Below are 15,817 nucleotides of genomic sequence, written 5' to 3'. Positions count from 1 at the left end.
ACGAGAACGGTTAGAAATACAGCAATATGTAGGGTGTTTCTTCACATGATGCGGTAGCTTACGGCTCCATACTATTCAGTATGTATGTGATAATAGTGACACAGATTAAAGTATAAGTAAATAAAAGATTAGCTTACTGGATATAGTGTATAAGAATTAGTAAGGGTAGCGGCAGGCGGAAGTGAAGAAGATTGTACCATCATACCCTTAAAGTAGGAGCTTAAGCGGCCCACAGTAAGTGTTCGATCACCCTAGTATTCAAAGCTAAGTGCACCTAGTTTGGTTTGATTCGGTTTAGGTTTAAGCGGTTTAACTTCACAAAGCGACTCAGGCTGTGAGAGCCGTCATAGTGGGGGTATTCTGAAATTTAGACACCTTGGGGATCTTTAATGTACGTTGGTATCGCACAGTACACGGGCGCCTTGCCCTTCGCCTCTAACGAAAAGCTGTCGCCGCAGCCGACATTAGGTACTGCGTCCTTGGTTCCAGCAGTCGAGCGCAGTAACCGCTTAGCCACCGCGGCTGGGCGCCAAATACACCCTTTAGATAAAAACAACGCTACAAAGAGAAAACTCTTCTGCTGTCAGTCTAAAAGCAGCGAGAACCGTTCGACTTCATTTTCTCTACTTTTAGTAGAACTCGTCTCGACTTTATACGGCAATCAAGAGAGGCAAGACTGCTGAAGCTCACCTTTTGCATCTCGGGCGGGGAGTCGATCAGACAATTTAATTGCCGAAAACGTAGCAAATATGCTACTTTATCCGTTTTACTGTAGCGAATTAGCAACCAACATTATGCGCGGATGTATTTGACCCCTGCTATCAGTTTGATCGGGGCTGTTTGGACGATCTAGTGGTATACATAGAGGAGAAACAACTGCTCTCATTATATGAAAATTTGCTCAAACAAACCGCTCACAGGATCAGCTCCTGCACCGATTTCAATCACTTCTTAATGCTTGCCATTGAACGCAAAATGTTTTAGCAAATGATGTGTAGGCTGTCGATTTATGCTTCCAATGCAGTTGAGTTTTTCACTGGTGCTGGCCGGCGATCTTATCCAAAGACGACAGACACAACCGCATCTACCGATTTCGTGGCAAGATTGGTGGGCCGAAATTTTTAAACCATTCGTACTTTCATGGTGATCTATAATCACTATAATACTATTTATACTATTTGGGCACACCCAGAGAGTGATAAGTAAAACACCCATTAATATTGTCATTACGTGCATCCACTGCAAAAATGACACTTTCACGTGGTCCGGTTTCGCCCGTTAATACGTCTAGCTTTTCACCAAGCGAAATTAACCTTTGTGAGGTTCAGTAAGATTTGTCGAGCCGATTCTGACTAAAAACGAAGGCAAAACATCCTTAAATAGTGACTTCTAATGCACTCCAGCCAGTTACCAGCTTTCGAAAAAGTGTTCTGACCATCGCGTCCATGGCCGAAGCTCTTGATGATACACCAGTCGACCATGGGTGCAGTAATGCTGAGTATACTTGTTACTATAAAAATAAAAGTCTGCATTTAGTTGTTTCTGTCATCAAGAAAGCAGTTGTACAATTGTTCATTGCAACATTTAATTTTCAAGCGAGCGCTTAGCGGCCACCACTGCGTCGCTGTAAGTTCCGGCCGCATGAGAGGTGCCGGCCGAGATGTAGGCCTTCTCATGTGCGCTTCTCTCAGGTGGTATATATGGTCGGTGAATGGACGCCACATCTTCAGGATTTTTTTAAGAACAAACTTTATTGATTTCAAAACGCCACCGACAATGCCATGTAAACATCACGTCTGTGAAACCTCGACTAACACACTTGGTTAAATAAATAAAGCGTGCTAGTGGTATAGAAAAAAGCGGGTATATCGCGAACGCGTCCCAGCGCATGACGAAGGTAGAACAACGCAGACAAGAAATGAGACAGTGCTGCCCATAATTTGAAGACGCGTAATGCCCTTCCGGCCCTTCAAATTCGCGTCCTTAGTGTGTACCGCGTTGTTGTATAGAGGGGAAAAGAATGCGAACACTGATTTATGAAGCCAAGTTGTTGATAGCAGCAACCTCTGTATTTGTAACATCTTCTCATTAGATTGAACTCCAGGTAGTCAGCACAACTGATGGTAAATGATAATACGCATTCCCGCCCTGTTTCCTAGTTTCTGAGACCGTCATTTCGTGTCTATAAGTAAGTACAGCATATTGTTCCCCATTTATTTAATAAATATTAAAAAAAAACAGTACATCTACCTACCAGCATATCTTTTAGAACGCACAGTATGCTAGGTAAACAATATAGTCTCTATTTTAAATCAGTCTAGTTTACTCGTATACCAGCCTATGAATTTACCTTTGTCCGCTGTAAATGCGGCTGCTATTCCAGAAGTTGTATTGAGGGCTCAAAACTAAATGCATGTAAAATTACCACGTACTCTATTGAATGCTTGGGAAGCAAATAAAACGGGATGATTATAAAGCTTCTGCTGCAGTGAAATAAGTTTCTTGGTCCTTTTCTTTGATACATATGCTGACACGGACGACAAAATGGCCCACCGTTGTGGAGTTGGCTGAAAGCTTGCTGAAGCAGCTGTGCCCACTTCAAGAGAGCTTTACTTGTGTACAGCAACAGCATGCGCTTCTTCTGTCCCCTTAACCAATCCTGGCTGCGCTTGTCTCCAAGGCGTGTTAAATAAATCGTTTGTTTAAAACTAGGCAGTACATTTGTTCAACCTGCTGTTCGTAACTTCAATTTCACTAAAGAATATCATCTTCTAAGTTCTTTTCAAACGAGTGCTTCGAAGGAAACGGGATAGAAATCGAGCGGAAGACACGAATAGAGCCCACTTTTATGCACACCAAATGTCTTCAGGCTTGACAACGACCTATTCTAGGGAAGGAAACAGGAAATAACTGCTGATGAGAAGCATGTTTACAGCACGCTGCAAGCACTAGGTCACCGACAATCACCGAACTGTCGCCAATCCTGTCATCAAGTAGGACAGTGAACCATTCTTTATTACTGGAGAAAGAGTTAGAAAAAGTACAGGCTCAACACAAAACGAAATACTTGTAATAGTTTCACAATATTTTAGCGGTTGCTTCAGTTTGAGCTACCTTGGTCAACCAGGTGAAATTTCATATCGCCTCGTAAATCTGCGGTTTAAATCGGGTACCATTGTTTTTTCCAGGAGCGAACAATGACACCCCGTAGGAGATACGCATTCAACCAACGCCTCTTTCAATCCACGAGAAATAATTTTTTTACACACAACACTAGATCAATGTGCTTGCGGACAGATGAACCAGAATTTCCCTCGATGTGACTCGTAGAGTTAAAGGTTTGAAGCAATTTTGAGAAGAGTTATTTAAACCTCGCATTAGTGTGCAAATAATACTGGATCCTGTCGGTAGCCCTTGACGCCAGTGTTAGTATTACTCGAAAAACCAAAGTTAGGCAGTAATTTAGGCTAATTGAAAGTTGACATCAGCAGTGGCTTTGCCCAGTTTCTAATGGGTGGCAGACAGCTTCAAATCGCCAATCAATTCATTTTAATTACTCAGAAATGCTTCCGAACTTTACAGTATAATGTACCAGAAATTGTCACCCGGAGGAAGAATATGAGCAGTGTTTATAAAGATGGCAATGAGAACTTGGATTGGCATTTTTAACGCATTCTCCAAAAAGCAAGGCACTCAGACATTGTTCCTCGGGTTTTAGGAGTACACACCCGAAATATGGCGAAAAGGTTACGATTTTTCTCCAGCCGGTATTAGTAACTGCTTCGACCACTCTACTTCGATTGCTCTTCTTCCTTCATATTTTGCGCACATTGAAGTACAGGCTAGCGATTGGCACTCGCCTCCGTTAGAAAAGGTCATAACATAGACAGCGTTGCACGACTGCTGAAATGCGGCTTAAAACTGAACTTGCGTTTCTTCTAAAATGGCTAAACAAAAACTGTTCCTTCCGTTTACGTTCTTTAGCGCAGCTCGTATTGCTCTGCATTCATTTCTTGGCAGTGGCACGTTTAATATTTCAAATACTAAGTACTTGTTACTGTAAGCTACCTAATGCTGTTTCAAAGCCTTGTCCGATATGCGGCGCTAGTAGGATAAACCAGTGCACACAAACATACAGCATATATGTACACATTGCCCCTCCTGTTTCACACAACTCCGGTAGCACCCAGTAGAAAACAAGCAATTGAAAAGTAGGGTTTCTGGTTGTCATTTTTTCTGAACTCTTCCGAGATCCCTTTAATGCTCTAAATTTTACAACTTATAGGCAAATGACTCAAAAACATCAATAGCGCTGGTTTTCACATCTGCCCTGAATATGGTACAGGTTTCTTTAAGCGTTAATAGAATCTATAAGCCGACTACTGCGCGTTACGCGAGTGTACACAACCAATGGAGCCCACAGTCTGGTTGAAAGCAAGATAGAAGAAAATTCACATGTTTTTCGGAAACATTTCGAATGACCAGCTTGCTTCCATGCAGTCATCATGTAATGTTTCTGACATCATAGGATCTTCGCAAGTATCCTGGCCTTTGTCTGGTGATGTTCTTATATATCGTGTATATATTAATTGGCTTGCAAAATCTCCAAATACACTATATAGTGTATTTGGACACATGTAATTACTATTAAATTCCATGTCAGTGACAAAGAAAACGCACGGAATTGTTTTATAACCTTTAAAAATTTGCACGACATTACTAAACTATATAAGGAAAAACGACGAGAAGGAGCATTGATTTTAAAACTCTGTGGTGAGCAATATGTGTTTATATTGCGGACTGTAACGCTTGAAAACACAGGGACAGCACGAACGCTACACCTCATGCGCTATATATATACATGCTGTTCGGTGGAAACGAGTTACTTACAAGTGTGAAAAGGCCATCTCTATCAGACTGGTCAGTAGCAGCCATGCTCGCTCCATCCATCACCAGCGATCAACATTTGTAAACTTTGCGTACAAAGTGCGTGGATACTTTCATGAACAGGTCAGAATAAACGTGTTGGACGCTTAGTGCGCGTCCTTGTCTCTGCCTTGTGCCTTATACAGTTTTTCTGCTCTACGTCGATTTCCTGTAATGGCGTACCAGAGCCCTTCGCCATATGTTGCCGCTTCAGTACGGCAGGTAGAGAAAGCTGGAAAGGCTCATAAAAATTTGATCCCCAACAGCCGCTTCACTGTACATCCTTTGATACAATCTCAAGGGTATGCCGCAAGCCCAGATGCATTTGTGAAAACGAGATCACTGGCGGCATTTTAAAGAATGAGGATTTCATATGAAATTTAGGTATCATGACAGATTGTGTGTCATTTGGTTGGCGAAGGGGGTAATGGCGTTTATTTTTTTCATCTGAGGATTTATATATACACCCTCCTTAAATATCTGGCGTAAAGCGCATTGATCAGGGAGCATTAACCAGACACTACGCAACAAAAAGAGCCCCGTTGTACTTTCACACTGCTTTTTCAAACGCCTTTTCATCATTTAAGCTTTTTAACAGCGCCAAATGGCAACGACCAGTTCATATAATTAGAACACTTTTTGGGGTGTGAGGAGTAGCTAAAAACGCGCTAGAATGTAATCTTGCGACAGTAATGAGCGTTTAAATGAAGAGTAATATATCATGCTGTGAATGAGTTTCGTTTATCACGCCGAATCTTAATCTGTGACAGAAGCATGTACACAATACTCGATCACGAGCATTCAGGTTGTTCAAAGCTTCATTCATAACATTCCCGAAGCACTTTCTTGTACAAACTAGACGCGACAGTTAACAAAGCACAGGAACAAACACGCTGAAAGAAACATGTGTTATTGACAAGCTCAGGAAACTCAATGACACTAAATGAATTAACTACGCCTGTACAGCTCATCTGACAAGGTGACGTACTTTACACCTCCCTTCATCAAATCCGGTGCTCTCCACCTTTCCTTTCACTAAATCACTTTCTCTCAAACCCGGTGCCAACTAACCCACGCTCCCTAAACGTGACAGGACGTTAGTCAGCTGAGTTAGCCAGGCGTCAAAGAGAAGTGGTAACTTCCTCGATGACGTCCACCGAGGGCCTCTGCAGTCTTCGCGGTGACGCCCTGGGTGCAGGTTCGCCGTTTATCTGAACAGGCATGAGTCTCATGCAGCTGGGACACTGGTCGTACTTGTACGGAAGAATAATCGAAGCGCGGCGGACTCCACGCATGCGGCGCTCCAGGGTTTCCTGGGTTTTGTTCAGGTTGTTCTCGTACTCGCTGAGCATGAGATACTTCTCCTCTTTGTTGCATGATGTGATGCAGTCGTCGATGAAGTCTTCGAAGAAATTGTCCATGATGGCCTCCTCGGAAATGCAGGTCAGTTCTTGGCGGCGCAGGTCGGCGTAGTTACTAAAGGTGAAGCTGCGTTGCTGAAGCCTCGCCTCACGACATAGCGAGTCCTGGAAGGAGGATCGGCGGGAAGACGAAGCAGCCGCGCCACCTTCGGCTGCTGAAGCAGCCGGAACATCTGAACACCGACGGCAGTCAGCCTGTTGCTGTCTGCGTCGTGCGCGCTTCTTGTGCAGGTCGATGAAGAAAAGGGAGAGTGCTCCCGCAAAGCAGAACGCGGAGGCCATGTAGAATCCCGTGCGACCGCCGAACTGGTCGTTGAGGAGTCCCGCCAGCGGGACGCCGACAAGCACGGGGAGCGACTGGGACCACTGGACGAAGCTCCAGGCCTTAGCGAAGTTCCGCGCACGGACTTTCTCCAGGGTGTACATCTTTAGTGCGTACTGGTATCCGCCCAGAAAGATGCCGTATATCCACACGAAGAGGAGATAGCCGTGGTACTGGTGCAGAGCCGTGAAGGCCAGCAGGGAGGCGCTTATCATGAAGGCGGCTGCCTGGCACAAGTATTGGCGCGCAATCAGGCACTGTACACTGTTCTTGATGACGATGAGACCGAATGCAGCGCTGCCCAATGCGCAAGCGAGGCCCAGGAAGACCTGAAGAAGCAGCAGTGATGACCGCTCCAGCCCCTCTTGCTCGGCCAAGTTCATCTGAAACAAAACATATTACAATGTCATTTATTTCGGGCTGCACGTTCTCTGTGATTGGGGCGGGACGAAAGAGTATGCCGGTTCCACAGTTTGTCAAAACGTTCAACTGTCCATTTCTTCATTAATTTACCTTTTCACAGCGTTGCGCGTGTAACACCTATTCCTCGCTAGCATTTCTGCAACGCATCAGTCTTGTCCATTACCTTAGACAAGTTTTTGCGCGCACTTGTGCTCTGCTTACGTTATAACAAATTGCTCATTGTTTCTAATTATATATTTCGAAATGCCTTAATACATTTCTGTTACGTATATCTCACGAATAAAACTAAGTTTTGTAATCGACTAAAGACTACGCTGTTACTATACGTGGGGCCTTGAAACTGCAGACAGAGACGGTAAATGTACAATTGAATAATAGGCGGCCATGAAGTCGGTGAAACTCAAAATATATGTGGAATGCGCTCATCCTTCTGTTGGGAATTGTCATGGAAGCGCTCACCAACAGCACCAGGGGCGTGGTGGCTCCGAAAGCGGCGAGCGCCGTGCCTGCGACTAGGATCTGGACGGTGCGGGATCGCAGTACGGCGTAGTCAATAAAAGGAGGACGATCGGCCGCCTGGGCTGCGCGATCCTTGGCCTTGGACCGCCGCTGCATACTCTTCAGATGCAGGATGGCGCGCCTCTGCGGGTGGTAGAGCGACGCTGGCCGGTAGAACACTCCCAGCACGAACAGCACCAGCACGGTGCCCGTCAGTGCCTGCAGACCCAGCCTCCAGCCCACGACCCTGGCAGGAGGAAAAGGAAACGTCCGAATACGTCATGCTTGTTCTCGATAACGAGGGTGGTGTACGATGTGTCGCTAACCCTAATGCTTTCGCCAACGAGCGTTATTTGAATGTACCACCTTTCCGTTGCAGCTAACAAAAGGCCGGAGACTCAGGTTCGCCTGTTTCCTCTGACATTGTGCACGCCACTAAAGTCCATCCTCCATTAAAGTTTTGCTGTGCGTCAACGCACTATAGGTGTGCTGCTAATGCACTGTTGGACAGAATGCCTCTGTTCTAAATATTCTGTTAACCGCTGACACTTTTATAGGCCAAGCTCAAAAGAGAGTAAACGTTAAATGTGATTTGAATAGTCTCATGTGTGAACCAATGCAGGCTGTAAAGATATGAATCGAGATCACATCGAGATTAGCTGCGCCTGAATTGAGCGAAATGTGCTGTTGATATTGGAATGAATTGGCACGGCGCATCATCATCATCATCATCGTCATGAGCCTGGCTATGCCTACTGTAAGACAAAGGCCTCTCCCAAATCCTCAAACTGACCCGGTCATGTCCTAGCTGAATCCACTTGACCCATGCAAACTTCTTAATCTCATCCACCGACCTGACTTTCTGCCTCTCTCTGCTACACTTGCCTTGCCCTAGAATCATATTTGTTAATTTAGTGACATTGGTTATCCTCTCGTCCCACTACATGTCCACTAAAATGTCAATAGCTGTGATTTACACCAGGGTGTCACTAACTGAAGTTTTTTCTCTGACCCACTCTGCACGCTTCCTATCTCTTAATGTTACACATAACATTTTTTGTTCTATAGCCCTCTGCGTTTTCTTTAACTTAAACAAACCCGTTTCGTTAGCCTCACCGTTTCAGCTCTATAGATGGGCACTGGTAAGATGCAACTGTTACATACTTTCCTCTTGAGCGATACCAGCACGGGGCGTACAATGACTGAAAAATAGACTCTACCAGTACCAAGTTTCTGTGCTGACATACATAGAGCGCGCCCAGAATTTCCGGCACGCGACAAGAAAACGTCGCTAGTGAAGAAGCCGACGTTGGGTTCACGTTTGACGTGAGGGGAAAACCTGCAATGCTAATGCAAAGAAAAAAAAATATTTCAACAAGAGTTGTTGTCGGGCTATTTGGCTTGAATCTTGTAATGCCACGAAATGTTCTGCTAAAAAAAGACGACACAGACAGTAGACACACCAAAAGACAAGCGCTCGTCCTGTCGCGTCTAGTGTCTTTGTGTCGTCTTGTTTTGCGCATAACCTTTCACGGCATTACAAAAAAAAAAAAAATATTCTAGCTACGCTTTCTTGCGTCGCACATGAGTATCGATGTATACTACGTGTGTCAAACTGTGTTTAAGAGTATTCTACTGATAAGTACATGTGGTGGCATGGAGTGTTTTCTTCTTAATAGATACTGAGTATATGCGTCGACATACGCGTCGTTCTTTTCCATGTCGCGTTTTGAACGAATTTCGGCAAAGCTGTGGAAAAAAAAACACATGCTCAGGTTATTTCTCAACTATCCTAACTTTTGATATACCACAACTAACCTCGCTTCTTTACATATTGTTACAAGGTAGCAGCTGGGCCCATAGTTGTGTTGCCCGCCCTCTTTATATTTCTTCGCATTCTTCAAGCTGGCCCAGAAGGTCGATTACGACCAGAATACGCCTTGCGTTCCAGTTTCAGTTGAGAACATTTATCATGCCCTCTCCTTCTATTCCTCCTCAGAATCTCTAGGGATGGGCGTCAACAGCTACCCCACGCCCCAAGGCTATGAATGCAATGATTTGTTGTTAGTGACAATTAACTTAAGGAGCGCGAAGTGGCTACTAGAGGGAAACGGAGAAACAGAGGAGAGACCAAGCGGGGAGAAAACGCAAGAGCGAATGACTGGTAGATACCAATCTGATCAATGCATCCATCCTACGCACTCAGCACTCCTAGCGAGGGGCGTTCATCTCCGCCGCACATCCACACTCCTAAGGAGGAGGAGATCTTATCAAATTGACCCCGGTCTCAGTCCGTCCAGGCGGCCGGCTGTTGGGCAAGTACGGTGGCACGTTCGTGATGAATCGAACATGCGTAACGGCAGAAGCCGCCGCCTCTTAGCCGTGATTACGCTTCTTTCTTCGGTCTTCTCGCTCAGTCGTTGATCACGATGCTTCGGAAGCCAGCATTGGGGGCTGTACTAATTCGGTGCGTAGAGCAACACACGCTTGGGCGTCTGCAAAAACATTTTAACTATTGTTATATCCGCGCAACGCTTATCAAGCTTGCTGCCACCTTGATACTGTGTGCCGCCATAATAATGTGTGCCGCTTGCCTACTGTGTGCCGCTATTTGATGTACGCAGTAAGGTTCATGTGTGCGACTGTATCGCTAGCCAACAGCATGCCTCAGTTGCACCCAGGCTTCCTTTCCTCCTGCCTTCCTTTCTTTTATAAAACGAAGTCACTGAATCCTTGTTGTCTGATGTTCGTGTTGCTGTCCGAATAAAGTCTTGCCTTCTCGGCGTCTCTGAATAACAGCTATAGGCGCCAGGCAAGTAGCATTTGTTTTTTAATATTGGTTTAAGTCTTTAATCAATATTCCTGTGCAGCTTGTGAAACCAATGGGTGGATTTATATTCATGACTAACGTGTGAAAACAGTATAAGTGTTATGTTCTGAAAAAGTTTACACAGTGCATAATGACAACATTTTACTTTAGGCAGTAACTGTACACGTCGGAGTTGTGCTTGCAGAAAGAGAGTAAAAATGGATATGTGCAAAGCGTTTCGGAGAACTACTTCCGAGGTTCAACCTGGGCAGCATCATATGCATTAAAATTCGCTTATAAACTCACGCTCTTTCGTTGATGAGATTAGACTCGTTAAGCCAAGGAGTATGTCTTCGATCCAGGATGTATTAGTATAAGGAGGCTGTAAGAAGGCATGGGGAGGCTGTAGAGCGAGTGAAATAAAGTGACCCTGTTATACGGGAACTCTTCTCGGAGCAATAAACCGCCTCTTCTTGCCCTTTTTATGCATAAGATTTAAATGGATGGCATGTAATTAATGCAAACCATGAATCAGTTTCGTCAGACTATAAACGTCGTACGACTCCCGCTGGGCTCCCTGACTAACTGCAACGGCAGCAAGGGCATATGGAGCAATTAAAGTGCCGAAAATTTGGGGTGACCCCCATGGCACTCCGAAGAAAATATTTTATTTCTCCTCCCGTTGTTAATTATGAACAGCAAACCTACTTACCACGATACACGCATGCCGTAATATTAATGAGACCATCAAAGCAGAAAGCTCTGCGTCCTTAACATATGCACGTTGGTTAATATGTGCTCAACAAAGTTTTTTAACCAATAGTACTTCGTGTCTGCACCGGCAGATCATTGTCAAATTATCTTTATAGACTTGGCGCCTGCTAGATCGCCGCCATCGCGTCCCGCCAAGCTATCCACTAAGTGCCCCCTCTATGTTCCCCTGTTCTATTTGTACCGCCGGCCTAACAAAACTTCAGCATTGTCCTTAGTGGCAATTCTAGATCAAGTTAGCCTATGGGTAACTATGCAACAGCGCTTGTGACACATCCTTAGCAAAGTTATCAATGGAGACAAGGTCTCTACATATGCTGGCAGAACCGTTACGATGCGGGCTGTACCGATCTTTTAAATTTAAGCGCATCGATTTCGAGAAAATGGCGAAAATGTCAAGGTGTGTCCCGTCTACAAGTTGAAGAGAGGCGTTTAGCGTTATGGCCATAATTACTCGGTGGATAAGGCTCGTGGTAACTATAAGGTATGCATTACACTAGCGTTAACCTAGCGTGATACTAGAAGCGCGCATTCCATACGCTAGTCACGCACGCAAGAACTTCTATATACACAGACACACACGAACGTGAGCCCGCACACTCAAACTGCAACCGAGACGTGCTGGGTGTGGCGATCTGCACAGCCAGTGCTTGGATACGCATATGAATGACATTTAGAAGTAATTATGCCCATTACGATGACAACTATGGGCGCAAGAGCAGCTACGCCTGAAGCACTAAGGCGCCCACGAAACTTCGCCTCTCGCTTGTTTTCATCGCCCACTCCTAATAGCTTCACAACTGTACGTGAGATCTTATCGATAACATTCGTCGAAACGCAATGTTTCACGGGATAATGCTAGCGTGAACACGTAATTTGTGGACCACCGCCTCCTGCGCCTGATTTGCGTCCTGCAGGGGGTCGTCGAAGTAGGGTCATGGGAGGCGCGTTGCGGCAGCGCAATCTTATGATGTCACACTAATATTAGCCTGTTGCAATGTTTGCTTTTCATTCATCTCGCACCAGCGCACCCAGAAGAGCGTAGGGAAGGAAATTACCTAATGCATGGCGGGACATGTTGCAGACACATAATTTTCTTTGACGTGTATGAAGAAGAATAAAGCACTGATTATTAAGCTCTTTAATAGCTGCACGTGCCATGAGCTATGATCCTTGTTCCGCATTGGAAAAGCTTTGCTAGCTGAAGTGATTAATGGACCAGTTCTAGCAGATAACACGAAGTGGGGCGGGTGCTTCGCACACGAGTTTGCCGTTGGCTTGAGGACGCCAGTGGCCTAAGGACACATGTGAGACAGACTCAGAGAGAAACTCATGCCCCTCTTCCTTTTCCTTTTAAAGTTGCCTAATGCTTTGATACTCTAGAGGAACTCATGCTCCCTTGAAATGGCCATATACTTATTTTGCTCTCCTTTTCCTTTAGAGGATCCCTAATGCTTTGCTACTCTTTTCTCGTTCTCTTTCTGTGTTTTTCCTGTGCTGTTTCCCTCTTTTGATGAAAAAGAACATCCCGAGGAATGACTAAGGCTTCACACTTAAACCTGTTGAGTCGAATATGACTGAATGGTATTAGAGTGGCGTGCCGCAAATAATGGTTTAGGCTGGAGATGCACACATTGCTCAACGAAAAAGACAGAAAAAAAATGTTGACGAATTGTAACTTTTTTCTTTTCTCTGATGGTAACTTCCGCCTTAAACCACACGCCATAATCGACAAGCATTTACTACGTCGACGCAACAAAATTCCAGTTCTGGGAACTTCGTATACCTTGCGGAAACGCTACCTTGACCTAAAAGTTTGCTCAAGATGAGGCAAAGTTATTTTAATCGATCGTAAGCATTGCGGTAATCAGCAGTGCGTAAGTAGCAAGCATTTAATATAAAAAATATATTTATTGCACAATTTCAACTCTTCTAAGTGCAATCGATAGCGCTATTTGCTGTTCAAGCGATATTAACGGTATTAACCTAGCGCCAAGTAGATCACTGTAAATGGGCAGGTTGGTGAAAAAGTTAGACAGGAGTAGATCGAGTGACAAAAATGACAGGGGTGCACTTAAAAATCTGTTAGATGATGAAATGCGAAAGCATTGCGAGTTCCAACGCCTGGTTCAATTATGAGCTCGCTCTGCTTTTCGTTGCTTTTCTTCCGGGTACAACTTCAGTTTTACTTTACTTATTCAGCTTTTTATCGCTGTTTCCTATTCTTTTATTTTTTTTGTTTATACTTTCGTTTTTTTTTATTTCATGCCTTGATCGTTATTATCTTTATTTTGTAGTTTTTATTTTTACAATTTTGTTTTCACTGTTCATTTATTTTTATTAGCATTGAGGCCACACGGTGACGTATACATCAGTGAAGTGAAAAGTTGGGCCAGTTGAACCTGACTCATGATGAAGTTAGCGCAAAAATCGAGGATAAAGATAGGAGCGGCGCTGGTGTTGTGTCTTTCGCCTACCTTGGTCCTCGTTTTTTTTTCACTACTATCATCATAATTGGACGTATACATGGTGGCCGAGCGCGCTGCCAGCATGCGGCCGTTGTCAACATTTACCTCCTCCACCAGCGCCGCAGTTGTCTTTTTCCCTCAACAAATAATTAAGCGATGCGGCTGCGGCTATGGCTGCAAACATTCTCGCTGTCATTGAACTACGAATATCGGCTGCATTCGTCAGCGCTCATTTTAAAAGCGGCGAAGAAACATTTAGATAAAAAGCCTACTGGAACTAGAACAGTCTGGAACAATGTGGACGCAGCCACGTTTGGCTTCAGTCGTTCCAGATATATCTCCGCACATCCTAAGCTGCAAAGTAACTGATAAAGCCGCGTCTCGGCGACAATAAGCGTGAACAAAAAAACACAATATCCTTCATGCACACTACAAGGAAAGTTATAAAGTAGCATGTCAGCGGTTGATAGCAGCAACCACTAAAAAGCACAATTCAGGTTAAAGAGGGTACTTTTTTCAACGTTTCCACAAATATAAAAGCAACGATTGACCTGTAAGCTCTGAATTAGGACGTTTTGACTCTTGATGATGCAGTGAGTACTGCATGAACGACCGAAGCCGCCCAAGCTGAGTTTAAAGCTTAGACGTTTGGTAAAGTCACTCTTTTGCTTTCGTAGCCACGGTGCCGAAGAAATGAAATCGGAATAGGTGCAATGTCCGGTGTTTTTGTTTTGTCTACAGCGCTGACACCAGGGGTCACGGCTTTAACCACACAACGATCGTCATTGGGGGCTTGACCGTGCGCACCATAAATATTTGCGAAATGAATCTACGTCTTCTTCTCATCGATTCTTCAAACACAATTTGCCCGCTGATGTCTAATGGAAAGAAATGCAAGTTTGCGCTGGCTCAGATTTATTTCACTGTGCACATTTTCTAGTCGCTCATAAATTTATGACCTATCAGTATCAAACAGAAAAACAAGAAACGCGATTGATTACCATATATGAAGGCCTGTTGATGTGAATAACTTCGAGTGTAGCGAATAAACAACGCCTGTGTCCTTTCTTGCATTGAGTGTCAGAAAAAAAAGATAGATAAAGCAGTTTTCCTCAGAATGACACAGCCGTTCCTGAAGGGCTGGAACTTGTTCTCAACTCCTTACCTCACCAAGTTATTTACTTCATACGCTGGGGCGTTATGTTGAGACCTCCCTAACATTAAAAGTTGAATTTCAGATTTTTGGTAACTTATCAATAAGTTGGTATGTTTTTATTCTTTTGTATCTTTATATATTCTTGAGATTTTATGTCACATTGACACGGGAGGATTCAGGATAGAAAGGGAAGAAAAAGATGGCTACACAGTAAGAAAGAGCACTGAACAACGATTGCTGGGGAGCCTGAGTTCACAAGCCAAGCCAACGTTTAGACAAGGGGATTTCTCGAAACGCCCGGACGAAGACACGTCTCCTTGTTGGAACGTTGGCTTTCCAGCAATCGTTGTTCAGTTTCTTTCATATCAGCGCGGGAGGGAAGCGAGAACGTTTCTTTCGCGCAAAATTACCTAGCTACGACGCAAACCCTCTCTGCCTGTAAGCGCTCACCGTATGCACTCCACTATGAAGATGGGCACGACCGCCACTCCGAGCCCCGTCCCGGCCGCCAGGAGGAGCTCGACTAACTCCCGGCGCTTCTTGAAGTACTGGCCCACCATGAACATCGAGGTGTCGCGGGTCATGGCGACTCCGCAGCCGAGCACCAGGCCGTAGCTGATGAACAGTTGGTGGAACTGCGAGGCGAACGAGGAGAAGAGGCAACCCAGCGCCGCCACCAGGCCGCCCAGCACAGCTACTAGCCGGGTACTTTTGCGCCGGCAGGCGCCCACGATGGCTGGGGACAGGAACAGCGCCACTGCCGTTGACACCGCCCCCAGGCACACTGCGCAGTGGACGAACATTGCGGGGTGATGTTAGACCTACGGTCATCGGTTTGCGTTTGCAGTTGAGTATGGCCATAGGAATGGTTTAAATTAAAGAAGCGGAGGAACAGAGCGATTATTTTTATATAAATACGGCCCTGATAAATGGGAAGCCATCTCACCAACTTCTTAACAAAATAAACTTTAAATACGAAGAGCGAACTTTGTCGTAGTGCTGTACTGTACGTGTACAAGGTTT

The 15,817-nt window shown here is 44.8% G+C and overlaps 1 protein-coding gene across 1 annotated transcript in view; it reads right to left on the bottom strand.

The window, feature by feature from the left end:
• Nucleotides 1-6,047: 6,047 nt before the first annotated feature.
• Nucleotides 6,048-15,817, bottom strand: part of LOC146207871 (monocarboxylate transporter 10-like) — a 123,549-nt gene continuing 113,779 nt past the window's right edge. The window contains exons 2-4 of the mRNA XM_084587177.1: nt 15,245-15,578; nt 7,552-7,837; nt 6,048-7,052 (exon numbers count right to left, since the gene is read on the bottom strand). Coding sequence (XP_084443303.1) covers nt 6,048-7,052; nt 7,552-7,837; nt 15,245-15,578 — 1,625 coding nt within the window. The remainder of the gene's footprint in view (nt 7,053-7,551; nt 7,838-15,244; nt 15,579-15,817) is intronic.

This window comes from Amblyomma maculatum, chromosome 1, assembly GCF_055883805.1.
Source record: "Amblyomma maculatum isolate TAMU_Amacu chromosome 1, ASM5588380v1, whole genome shotgun sequence".
In the NCBI taxonomy this organism is placed as follows: Eukaryota; Metazoa; Arthropoda; class Arachnida; order Ixodida; family Ixodidae; genus Amblyomma; species Amblyomma maculatum.
This window is presented reverse-complemented; position numbering and strand designations above follow the sequence as displayed.